The sequence below is a fragment of the Sebastes fasciatus genome, chromosome 16 (assembly GCF_043250625.1).
Source record: "Sebastes fasciatus isolate fSebFas1 chromosome 16, fSebFas1.pri, whole genome shotgun sequence".
NCBI classification, from domain to species: domain Eukaryota; kingdom Metazoa; phylum Chordata; class Actinopteri; order Perciformes; family Sebastidae; genus Sebastes; species Sebastes fasciatus.
In genome coordinates this window covers 25,618,469-25,630,512 of record NC_133810.1, presented here as the reverse complement: position 1 = coordinate 25,630,512, position 12,044 = coordinate 25,618,469, and the positions used below count along the sequence as shown (strand labels likewise).

Sequence of the window (12,044 nt, the reverse complement as noted above, 5' to 3'; positions counted from 1 at the left end):
TAATACTAAGCTAATTGATGGGCATGATTGCAAACGCTTTATTTCCACATCCACAGTTTCCAGTTAAGTTGGTAATGATCAGGAAGTAACTTCTTTACAATTTCTGCAGCTTTATTGCAGTATGTTAAAAAGTGAAGTGATGTGACTCAGTCACTGACTCTTACTGGATGACTCTTGTCATCCATTCCTTCCTGTTCCTGCCAGTTAACCCAGTCAAACGTTTGAGTTAAATATTAACAGGGTCTGAAAGTCCTTCAGCCATCCGTATTTTTAAGTACTGACTTACCCATTTGTTTGGACATTACTGATTAAACACAGCGGACATTTCTCGTTCGGAGGACGGACAATGGTGCGCACAATGTAAGAACAAACTCTTTTATGCCTTTTCACTTGACTTGAACCTGTGTTTGTTCTATATCTAAATGATAGGTATGGTATGTCAAACAAGCCGTGACCGCTTGTCACCTGTTGACTCCTCTCAGTCACTATGACTATAATAGGATGCTGGAAAGCATTGCCTAACATGTTACATCACTGCTTTACTATTTCATTGCACTGTATTGTTAGCACTGTATGTGCAGTTTTAGTTAGAAAGAACAACCACATTCTAGACAAGGTTTTTTTTATTAAATGTCTGTAATTTGAAGAGGAATTTTCATGCAGGAAAATTTAGATTTTTGTACAGATGTTTGCCGGCCAACAAATATTTCCAACTACACAAACTGTTCTGTGAAATCAGGGAGAGAGAGAGAGGCTGGTTTTGATGGGGGAATGACATTATTGTTGCACAAAGTTACCATAAACCTTTACAATAAGGCACATAACACTGTAAATCACAGTAAATGCATATCACACTGCTAAATTGAATTCCTTTTACTGTCACAAATCAATAGACGGCCACTGTTGGATGAACACGGCCCTCTGCTCATTATTTTCACTTCATTCACCTTATCTCAAAGCCTGATGTGGACAGAAGATAATGAGTATCAGTGCTGGCCTTCATCAATACCTGCTGTTTGCCGGTGTCATTTTTGAAGTGTTGTATAGATCAAGTGGCGTACAACAGGCTGGCTTGTGCACACAGTGGGAAAGGTGTGGTCATGGCTGTTGATTACATGGAGGAATGGGAGGGCGGGGGGACATGAGACAGAGAGAGAAGCAGAGAGTGGCGGGACAGACAGAATCAGAGTGCTGGAAGAATTTGTGGGAATTTCAAGGTAGGTGGAAATCTGGTGAAAAATGTGGATAAATGTGTTTGTAAACTCCAAATAAGTCAGCCTACTCAGGTATCATGTGAGTACTTTTTAATTGTGGAACAGATCAGCTTGTAGCTTGTTGGAAATTATCAGTATATGGGGGGAAATGAGTATTTCTGATATGAATTTTGTTATGTTATATCTTGTAACTTAACATTCTAATGAGCAAGTTGCTCAAACTACTCTCTGCTTTAATGAATGCTACAGTTTAGTCATAGGGTGCGTCATGTACTGTACTTATGACCAGTACTTTGTTCATTTTTAAAAAAAACGTTTCAAGGTTCGACAGTGTCCAGGCAGAGTAACCAGTTTCAATATGAACGATGATCAGGTAAGTTCAATTTCACAGTAAAAGGCAACATTTCTAAATGTCTAGATTTTCATTGCTTTCATGTTTTTCTTTATTTTAAGTTTACTATTTATTTCACACCACTGCTCACTACAATTGTTAACGTGAAATTAATGATTTTTCGGTTTGAAGCCAGATCACGTTTACCTATAGCAGGGGTTCTCAAACTTTTTGGGGCCAGGGACCCCTTAAAGGGGAGTACATTTACCAAGGATCCCCTCATAATCTATCATTTTTGCTCTTGGATATTAACACCACTTTGTGTTGCCCTGATATTCCGGATGCTTTTTAATCAGATGTTGCTTTAGCTTGGCTGGCTTCATGGCTTCATGGCTTCATGGCTTTGTTCGCTGGCACCTGAAGACACATGATGCATTTTGGTCTCCCGTCGCTGTCGCTCATATTTTCTCAATTTAGCTAGTTTGGTCTTAGTGTCACTTGATGGACTGACTCAAATATTTCTCCATGCTCGCCAGCTAGCTAGCAGGCTAATAAGCTAAGCAGCAGCAGGAGCAGTTCGTTGCGCCCTGAGTGAAGTGACATGACAGATTGACGTGATGTGTCACAATCATATCAGAGGTTTTATTGGCCCGAAACTAACGTGGGTGGGAGTATTAGACGCAATATCCTTGTTTTATTGGTGCAAAAGGTCCCCATATTTACTTTTTAATGATACAGCACAATTTTATAATTTATAGCTAATTATTTTGCGGACCCCCTGACAGCGGGCCATGGACTCCTGGGGGGTCCCCGGACCCCACTTTGAGAACCCCTGATCCAGAGTATGTTTTTTATTCCTTCTCTTTAATGTACCTCCAGACAAACGGTCCCACCTATGACAACATAGGGTTTCAGCGTGAGGAAGGAAGACCACCTCCAACAGCCCCACAACAGGGTATATACCCGTACCTCCCACAAGAGACCCCCATCTATGTTGCCGTCATTCCCCAAACCATCAACACCCACCACACTGTGACACCCGGAACACCACATGACACCAGAGGAAAGAAAGGTACAGTAATATATGATGTATGTTGTATCACCAGCCTTTTGTGAAGAGATACCGTGTGGAATGAAAAGGTGGGTAAACAATGACTAATCATAAAGCAAATATCCAGAATGAAAAACATCTTCTATACTTTCATATAATCATTAACTTATTTTTATGTACACTTTAAAAATAGAGTCAGGGTGGAATGGTAAGAGGTCAATTGGTTTTATCACAACAATTTTTTTTGTCTTGCCTTGCAGGAACAAAGAAATGTCCCTGGAAATATATATTGTGTGGATCTCTGTGTGTGCTTGTTATCCTGGCAATGGTCGGCCTCCTGCTCTGGTACTTCTGTGAGTTCATCTTATTAGCTGCAAAAATCACGTCATCACATGAATTTAGTGTGATGATCGTCTCATCAGATTCCTGTGCGCTCTTGCATGTGTGCTGTATGTATATATATATATGTGTGTGTTTCCAGTATACTACCAGTGTTTACTGGGGAAGTCGTGCAGAACTGGTGGGAAGTGTTTGAGCCCCTCCCAGTGGTGCGATGGTGTAACGGACTGTCCTCACGGAGAGGACGAATCTCAGTGCTGTAAGACATTAAAATCAACACACACACATACATTCTGTCAGCGAACATCATGGTGGCTGAAGAGCATTGTCCTCTCTGCTTCACAGTTCGCCTCCACGGGACCAACTTCTTGCTGCAAAGTTACTCATCTGACAGCCAGAAGTGGATGCCGGTGTGTGCTGATAACTGGAACAACAACTATGGGAGAGCTGTGTGTGAGCAGATAGGATACAAGAGGTACTGATTGTCTTCTTCACCATTGTTCACGCCCCCGTTCTGCAGAGGCTAACTGCTGTGTAAAAGTCAACACATACCGTACTGCAAGACGTATGGGAATTTTGGAAGCCATAAGCAATTATATTGCTGCTGGTACATTAGAATTCCCATGTTAAAATAACAAGTATTCAGTGTTTTCTTCATAATGTATTGTCAGAAAGGAAAAGCCACTGAAACATGTAGACTGTCAAATGATGCTAAATTTACCGTTAAAAACCAGAAACACATATTGAGTTTTAAGGATTAACACTTGATAGATTCATTGCTTTAAAGGGGCTATAAGTAAGAATCAGAAATTGTTTGTTGTTGTTGTGACACTTGTGGCCGTTAAGTCAACGACAGTCAGCGTCTTGTTGCTTGCGCTTGTGCCCGCACTATCGACACACACGAGTTTGAATGTGATTGACAGGCATCATGTTGATTAACGTTAGCAGCATTAGCAGGTAAAACCACAATATATCGCTATATATTGCACATGCTTGGCAGTAATGTTAGCTTAGCAAATGAAGGTCCCTCCATGAGTCGAGGGCTGGGCCAATGTTGATCCTAGTGGTAACTTTTCCTGCTTCAGCCTCCCGACCGTGGTCAGAAGGCACAGGGAGACACCGTAGTTTTGGTGTCCTAGGCCAGAGTCGATAATGTTACTCCCTCCGGAGTTAACCCCCGTCACTCCACTCAGCAGCAGGGAAACAAGACACATTTCTGCACAAACTGCAACTTCCACTGTACATTCCCTCGATATTCTCATAGCTAAACTAACTCTCTTCTGCTCCGCTGCTCACTCGTTTTCTCACACACTCTCTCTCTCTCTCTTCCTTCACCACTCACTTTCCTCGTGCACACACTCTTTGCACTGGCTCTGCTATAGGGATGTCACGAGAACAGATACTTCGGTACCATGTCGATGCCAAAATTGTAAAAAAGTGACTGTACTCTTTTTCTCCAGTACCGAAGGTACCGTACGATGGCTGTAATTGTCATTGGTAGTGATATGACAGTGAGGAACATTTTCCCACCGGTTAATAAACTTGTGACAACACCAGTGTTACCGATTACACCGGACATTTTACAAGAAAAGATGACGGTCAAAGAATTATTTTTATTTATTACTTACTTTTACACGCACATTTTGAATAACTGTAGTCAGAGAGGAACCTCCGTAATATCAACATTGGACGACTTGACTGGCTGAAATTCAAACTTTTTTAAAGTATATTGATCGCTGATCCCATGTTTGTCCACCCCACAGTCAGGATTATGTGTCCTACACCCAAACCAGTCCAGGTTCTTTGGCCTCAGGGGGATACATGAAGCTGAAGCCAGGAAGTAACCATGGATCACGTATACATTCCCTGCTCACTGACAGGTACACCACCCCACCTATCACTGCATAGTAACATTATGCACAGTACAGCAGTGATGACATTCTCATTAGGAGCTGAATCAATCTTATTCCACGCTGTGTACATTTAGAACTCCTGAATAGGTGTTGATCATTTTGGATTTGCTGTCTTCAATATGAATTTCTGTCATCCTTTCCTTTGCAGCCACATTTGCTCAGCCAGGGCAGTCAAACTTCATTGTATTGGTAAGCTATTGCTTTAACTAGGACATGACTACAGCACTGAAATATGTATGAGTTTAGGTGACAAGTGCAAAGCTGTTCTAAAAATGGGATTTAGCCAGCCAGGCGATGGTAAAAGGGAGCATATATCTAAGAGAACAGAACTTTAACTTCACCTAATACTCTTTTCCTCCACCCTCAGAATGTGGAGTGAGTTCAGCAGCCCCCAGTACTCGTATCGTGGGTGGTACGGAGGCAGTAAATGGGGCCTGGCCGTGGCAGGTCAGTCTCCAGATTTATGATCAACACATTTGCGGAGGCTCCATTATCAGCACTTACTGGATCCTATCTGCTGCACACTGCTTCCAAACGTGAGCGCCTCGTCTTCACACCATTAAAGGCCCTTCATGCCATTTATCTTGTTCATATTTTTACTGTCTTTTGATAGACATTCAGGAAAGTATCTGAGATTTGTTTTCCCTATGTTTGACTATTTACCTCAGGCACTCCAATCCTGGAATGTGGACGGTAGTCTCGGGCGACGTGAGCTTGCTTGTGAACTATGGAAATGGCAAAACAGTGAGAAAAATTATCAGTAATGAAAAGTTCAACACAAAAACCAATGACCATGACGTTGCTCTCCTGAAGCTCAATACACCTCTGATATTTACAAGTGAGTACCAATAAAAGTCATGTTTCATCATTTGAATGATGATTTGAACTGTCAGTTAATTTTTGCATTGATAACAGCAACACTTTGAGCCCATACATGTTAATGTCTCAGGAACAGTGAAGCCAGTGTGTCTCCCCAACGTTGGCGTGGACCTCTCTGCTGGACATCAAGCCTGGATCACAGGATGGGGAACCTTGCAACCATCTGGTGAGCCAAACGCTAAATGTATATGTCTAACTTTCCATATGTTGTCAAATGCAGAATATATACTAGGGCTGTCAATCGATTAAAATATTGAAGCGCGATTAATTGCATGATTGTCCACAGTTTATGGCAAATTGATCACACATTTTTTTTATCTGTTCAGAATGTACCTTAAAGGGAGATTGGTAAAATATGTTATAATCTTATCAACATGGGAGTGGGCAAATATGCTTGCTTTTTTGCAATGTATGTATATATTTATTATTGGAAATTAATTAACAACACAAAACAATTACAATTATTGTCCAGAAACCCTCACAGGTACTGCATTTAGCATAAAAAATATGCTCAAATCATAGCATGGCAAACTGCAGCCCAACAGGCAACAACAGCTGTCAGTGTGCTGACTTGACTATGACTTGCCCCAAACTGCATGTGATTATCATAAAGTGGGCATGTCTGTATAGGGGAGGCTAGTGGGTACCATAGAACCCATTTTCATTCAAATATATTGAGGTCAGAGGTCAAGGGACCCCTTTGAAAATGGCCATGCCAGTTTTTCCTCTCCAAAATCTAGCGTAAGTTTGGAGCGTAGTTTCGGCTCCCGACAAGCTAGTATGACATGGTTGGTACCGATGGATTCGTTAGGTTTTCTAGATTCATATGATACCAGTATCTTCACTCTAGCTTTATTTCATTGTACCATGTACAATGACAATAAAGCTTTCTATTCTATTCTAAAACTGAGCCCGCTACAACCTACAAATTTCAGCTTGCATTAATGCGTTAAAGAAATTAGTGGCATTAAAACGGATTTGTGTTAAGCCGTTATTATTGCGTTAACTTTGACAGCCCTAATATACAGTAGATATAACATGTTGACTGTGAAACCACCAAACAAAACTCTGAACTTCTCATTCCTCCCTGTAGATTATTTGTCCAAATGTTTCAGGGGTCACCTGCTTTTTGAGACTGAAAGTCCAAGGAGGAAGGAACAGTGTTTTTTAAAAAAAGGGAAAAAGTCCAGAGTGCTCGGAAGTTCAAATCAGTGTGATGTGCTTGACTGAGCTAACTGTGGTTATGCAATCATTAATTTTTCTCAGGACCGTCCCCTGACAAACTGAATCAGGCCCAGGTGAGCATTCACAGCAGAGAGACCTGTAACAGCCCTGAGGTGTTAAATGGAGAAATCACTGAGACCATGATCTGTGCCGGCAAGCTGCAGGGAGGAGTCGACTCATGTCAGGTTAGTCCGAGTTCGCTCTCTCTGTCGCACACGTACACAAACACAAACACACTAACCTGAGATATTTGTTCCCGCAGGGTGACAGTGGAGGGCCCCTGGTGGTCAAGCAGGGAGATGTATGGTGGCTGGCAGGGGACACTAGCTGGGGGATTGGATGTGCTTGGAGGAACAATCCAGGAGTCTACGGCAATGTAACCTACTTTATCGACTGGGTATATGGACACATGCAGGTACAGTATGTTCATGCAGTAGAGATGTAATGCTCTGTATTCTGTACAAATGTGGTTAGAATTTTCCAAATGCATTGTTGCTTTTGAGTAATGAACTAGAATTGCCGCATTGCGCTTGTATAGAGTGCTACAGGAATGAATCCTAAAACTTGGAAATGAGTTAGCGTTTTAGCACTTCCGGTTCCCTCGTCTTGAAGTCAATGGGTATTTTAATAGGTTTTTAGTTAGATGCTTGAAATAAGCTTTTATATGGCGGTCTGATGCATGACAACCCGAAAACATAACGCCTCTGACCACGGCTGTCGCAGGCACAGAGTATTAAAACGACTAATAATGACTAATTATTCTAGTCTACAGGTTCATATTTTTAATTCTATTTTTTTTTTTATCTCCACAGAACGAGTGACAGAGTTCTCAGCGAACCTGAAGATGAACCTCTTCTCTTAATCAGCAATACTTCCTTTATTACACACTTTGCACTTTAAATCTGAAGTTCCCAGGGAACTTATTGATCAGGAAGATTTTCATAAAACAAAACCAAAAGATTGTACAAGTAAAACAGATGTATCATTCATTATTTTTTATATACTTGTCATTACAGATTGATTGTTTGTATTTGAACAAAAATTAAAGTATTTATTTGTTGTAATAAAACAAATTTTGCACAAAGAGCTGAGTTTCAATTTGACATTGTGTGACAAATGTGCTGTAGACCCCAATAGGAGTCGCCAAAGATTCACGGTGGGTCGCGAGGCCTTCTTGATTTTAAGAGGTGTAAGACAACTTTTAAAAAAATATACAGTTGGCCTATATCTTAGCATGTCATTAATTTCTGTTATGAAAACTAAATAAATTAAATTGATATTTTTTTTATTGATTATTATATAAGATATAAACTTAAAAAAAATCTCACAGAATAAGGGCACAGTGAAGACCTGAACACAAGCTGTATTCACAGAGCCTCCCCTCTCTGCTAAAAAGCCTCATCCTGCATTAGGAAAGTACCCAGTTAAAACAACCAAAGAGCCGATAGAACGATGGCCAAGTGTCAGGGAGAAGAAGGGCACTGAATTTGTCAAAAAAGACTATAGAGCATGAAAGACTGTTAAAATATTTAAAAATACAGAAAAATAATTGTATGAAAAGTTATAAAAATAACAGGAAAACTCATCTCTGATGCAATATTGACAGGAAATAATCTGCTCGAAATTCATCCAAATCACTCACTAACTACACACAATTCCTGCAGTTTTTGCGTTCACTATTTAGGGTAATTGTACAGCTTATTAGTTGTTCTGTACTGTTATTGTTATGCATTGAATGTAATATGAAATATCCATCAAATATGTCACTTAGTCAGGGGTCATCAGCTGACTCAATGATAGAAAAGGGCCCCCTTAAGGGAAAAGGTTGGGAACCACTGCTGTAGAGAGTCCGAGTCAGAGAACACATTGCTGTCGTCTGCTTTAGTCAGGTAACCAGCTAATGGAGCGAAGTGCAGGCAGACAATTTGAGTCATACTGAAGAACTCCTGGCACAATCTCCCCGACACATTTTTGGAATTTATTCCCTTTGGACACCTTTTAAAAATGTCTGAAGATGCAACTTTAGACTTGCACTACCTTTGCTTATTTTTTTTCCAAGTTTTCAATTATGCTGTGTTTGTTTTTCTGTCTCATTGCGCTTTATCCCTGTATTATTCTGAAACCTGTTATGATGTCATCTCTATGACTATGTCAGTCTGGTTAAAGTTTACAAAATAATATGATTCATGGGATTTTTATGATCATCTCCAGGAACCTAGGAGAAATAAGGCTTATATGGATGGCAAATGGGCGTAGCTTTGGTCTCCAGGGCCGGAGTCTCTGCGGTTCTCTGCTCCTCTGCCTGCCTGCTTGCCTTCACTCACACAGCGCGCTAGGTCTCACTCGCTCAGCTCGCTCCGCCTCTACACGTGCATGCGTGCACACTCCACACTGCAGAAAAGTTAGTTTAGCTCTGAGAATATCTAGTGAATGTACAGTGGATGTTTGTGCAGAAATAAATGCTGCAGATCCTCCAGACCAACAGAGGTTTCCCGTGTCTTGTGAAGTGACGGGGCTCTGCAACGAGTTACTTTATCGTCTCCGACCGGGTGCCGGTGTCTCCCTCTGGCTGCGGTCGGGAGGCTGAAGCAGGAAAAGCCAACACTAGGATCAGCATTGATTCATGGAGAAACCTCCGTCTGGTCAGCTAACATTACTGCCAAGCAGGTGAAATATAGAGTGATATTGTGGTTTTAGCTGATGCATGTCGCCTCACTGTTTTGACGGGTGCTCGCTCACATTCAGGTAGCGCGTGCACACGGGCGAGCGCGAGCAACAGGATGCTGACTTTCGTTGACTTAACGGCCACAGGTGTCGCTGTTACAAACAATTTCTGATTCTTACAAACAGTCCGTTTAAGATGTTTTGTTTTTTGCTTGTATTTTGTCTGTTTGCGTGTGTTTTCTTAATTTGCAGTGAGGTTTGAGCTCTGAGGGCCACCATAGTGTCAGAGTGTAGTACCAGTAACCCGCCAGCAGGAGTCGCTGTCGCCACGTGGACCGCCTGACTGCACTGAGTGAGACAGGTTAGTGTGAGCAGGGGAGGAAAGGCAGAGAATACTATCTTCAAAATCTAAAACAAGATTTTTACATATTGCAGGTGAGCTGGTGACATTAATTGTCTGCTGTGTTAGATGTTTCTCACTTTACTTCCGTTGCTTTATGTTATTATTAGGTGTTTTCTTGGCAAACTTATTGAGTATATGAATGTTTGGCAAGCTAGCAGACCAGCACCTGTCCTCTAGGTGCTGTGGTAGCTTAGTTCAGTTTAGTTTAGCTTAGTTTAGTAGTAGTGATGACATTTATTCCACGTTATGAGGTGCAGCTAGAGAGTGAGGGAGATGTCAGTACAGCACATTTTGTACATGCCGCCATAAACCTGAGAAGAACTTTAATCAAGCAAATGAGTGAAAACTATCGAACTAAAACTTGATTTTCACATTTTGCAGATAAACACTCAACCTTGTAGCATAAAATTAAACCTGTGTGACTTCATTCTGTGCATCACGACATGTTTCGACGAGCCAGCCAAGAGGAAGACGCAGGCAGTGGTCCATCCAGAAGAGACAAACCGAGATCAGCATCATTGACTGAAAGGAATCCTAGGGGCGGTTACAGGATGAAGCAAGAAGTGAGCCAGGTACTTGTGTATTTTATGTATAATGTTTTGTGTCCTTTCACAATTCAGGGCAAATACCGTGGACCGATATCTGTAATCTGAAAAGCTAATAAGCAAGAAGCTAACACAGTCTGAAGGCAATTTTTTTTATGTCAAAGCATGTGCTTGTGATATCTCTATTTCACACATAGTCAAATGGGATTCGCCACTAGAATGGGATTCCCTACACCACTGCTGATGAGTCTAACAATGTATCTACTCCTTAGGCCTATAGTAAACAGAACTGTGCTGACACTGGGTAAGCCTCACCTCTCTGTGTGTGAGCACCTGTAGTGCATTGCACAATCAGGAGAAGAGTTTTATTCATTTTATTGAGTTCATTCTTAGCCATCGCTTTGGTCCAGGCTGAAATATCTTGACAACTTGGATTGCCATGAAATCTTGTACCGAGATTCATGATTCCCAGAGGATGAATCTTGCTGACTTTAGTGACTTTCCACTAGCACCACCATGAGGTTGAGATTTTAATTTCATATTGAAATATCTCAAATATTGGGTGGTGAAAATTGGCACTGACATCCATGGTCGCCAAACACTACAACAGTTGAGAGTAGTAGTTGAGTAATAGTACAAAGTTATCATGGCAGCAGCTGTTTTATCTTTCAATGCGGTGATTGCAAGGTAAACAGTAGAAATACTCAGTTTTCGTTATAATCCACCGGGAATGTGTGCTTGTATGCATATGATTGGCCACCGCAGATTCTTGCCAAAGTTGAGTCTGCTTCAACTGCTACTCTGAATGCCGTCTCAGGCTTGTTTTTCTGAGCCAGGCGATCACATCACTCTTCAAATCATCAGCATCAATTCGTGCAACAGATGTGATTTCACAATGCTGCTACTTACTGATTAAGTTCATTATGTTAAGTTCATCAAAGTTTCATTCAGTTGATTACAAAATAATAGTTATCCAAATACTAAACATAAAATAACAGAGTTATCACATCATGATTGTTTCCCTGGCTTTTGCTGTCTTTTAACCAGGTGTCAACATACTGTACATCACAACAGAGCTGACAATGGCACTTTCAGCGTCTGTGAGGTGTGCTCTGTAATTTATCAATACAATGTTCACTTATTTTTTTACACTTCAAGAACTGCCTGAATGTAAGTGCAAAATGCTGAGTGTTACTTTATTTGTTCCATATGTTTCTACACATTTATTGAAAGAGCGTGTTCACGTATTGTAAACAGTCATATGTTGTGCAATTGTTGTCAGTTGGTAGTACCAGTTGACAGCAGATGTCAGTGTTGCTATGCGGACAGCATGCTTGCATAGAGAGAGAGACAGGCCAGTCTTGGATGATCTAAACAGACAATGGGTGCATCCCAAGTCTCTTAATTGCAACCACATTGCCCTCACAAAGTATGCGAGGAGAGAGGAAACAAGGAAATTTGTTTTTAGAGACATGAAACGT

The 12,044-nt window shown here is 41.1% G+C and overlaps 1 protein-coding gene across 2 annotated transcripts; it reads left to right on the top strand.

Annotated features, from left to right (window-relative positions):
* The first annotated feature begins 246 nt into the window (after positions 1–246).
* tmprss2 (transmembrane serine protease 2) lies at positions 247–8,035 on the top strand. 2 transcript variants are annotated; one of them, XM_074610582.1, is made up of 14 exons: positions 247–360; positions 1,537–1,587; positions 2,425–2,617; positions 2,857–2,949; positions 3,078–3,194; positions 3,281–3,410; positions 4,699–4,815; positions 4,997–5,037; positions 5,216–5,384; positions 5,517–5,686; positions 5,798–5,893; positions 6,994–7,136; positions 7,214–7,366; positions 7,764–8,035. In XM_074610582.1, the coding sequence occupies exons 2-14, from the start codon at positions 1,573–1,575 to the stop codon at positions 7,770–7,772; spliced, it is 1,446 nt and encodes a 481-aa protein (XP_074466683.1). In that variant the 5' UTR covers positions 247–360; positions 1,537–1,572; the 3' UTR covers positions 7,773–8,035. The 2 variants fall into 2 exon arrangements, with proteins under 2 accessions (XP_074466683.1, XP_074466681.1); XM_074610580.1 differs by lacking the exon at positions 247–360 and adding an exon at positions 1,091–1,217.
* The last annotated feature ends 4,009 nt before the right edge of the window (positions 8,036–12,044 follow it).

Excerpts from the sequence above, each read along its gene's own strand:
- tmprss2 (XM_074610582.1), top strand. Across the intron at positions 2,618-2,856 it reads TGACACCAGAGGAAAGAAAG|GAACAAAGAAATGTCCCTGG; the intron begins GTACAGTAATAT and ends CTTGCCTTGCAG. Across the intron at positions 5,385-5,516 it reads GCTGCACACTGCTTCCAAAC|GCACTCCAATCCTGGAATGT; the intron begins GTGAGCGCCTCG and ends TATTTACCTCAG.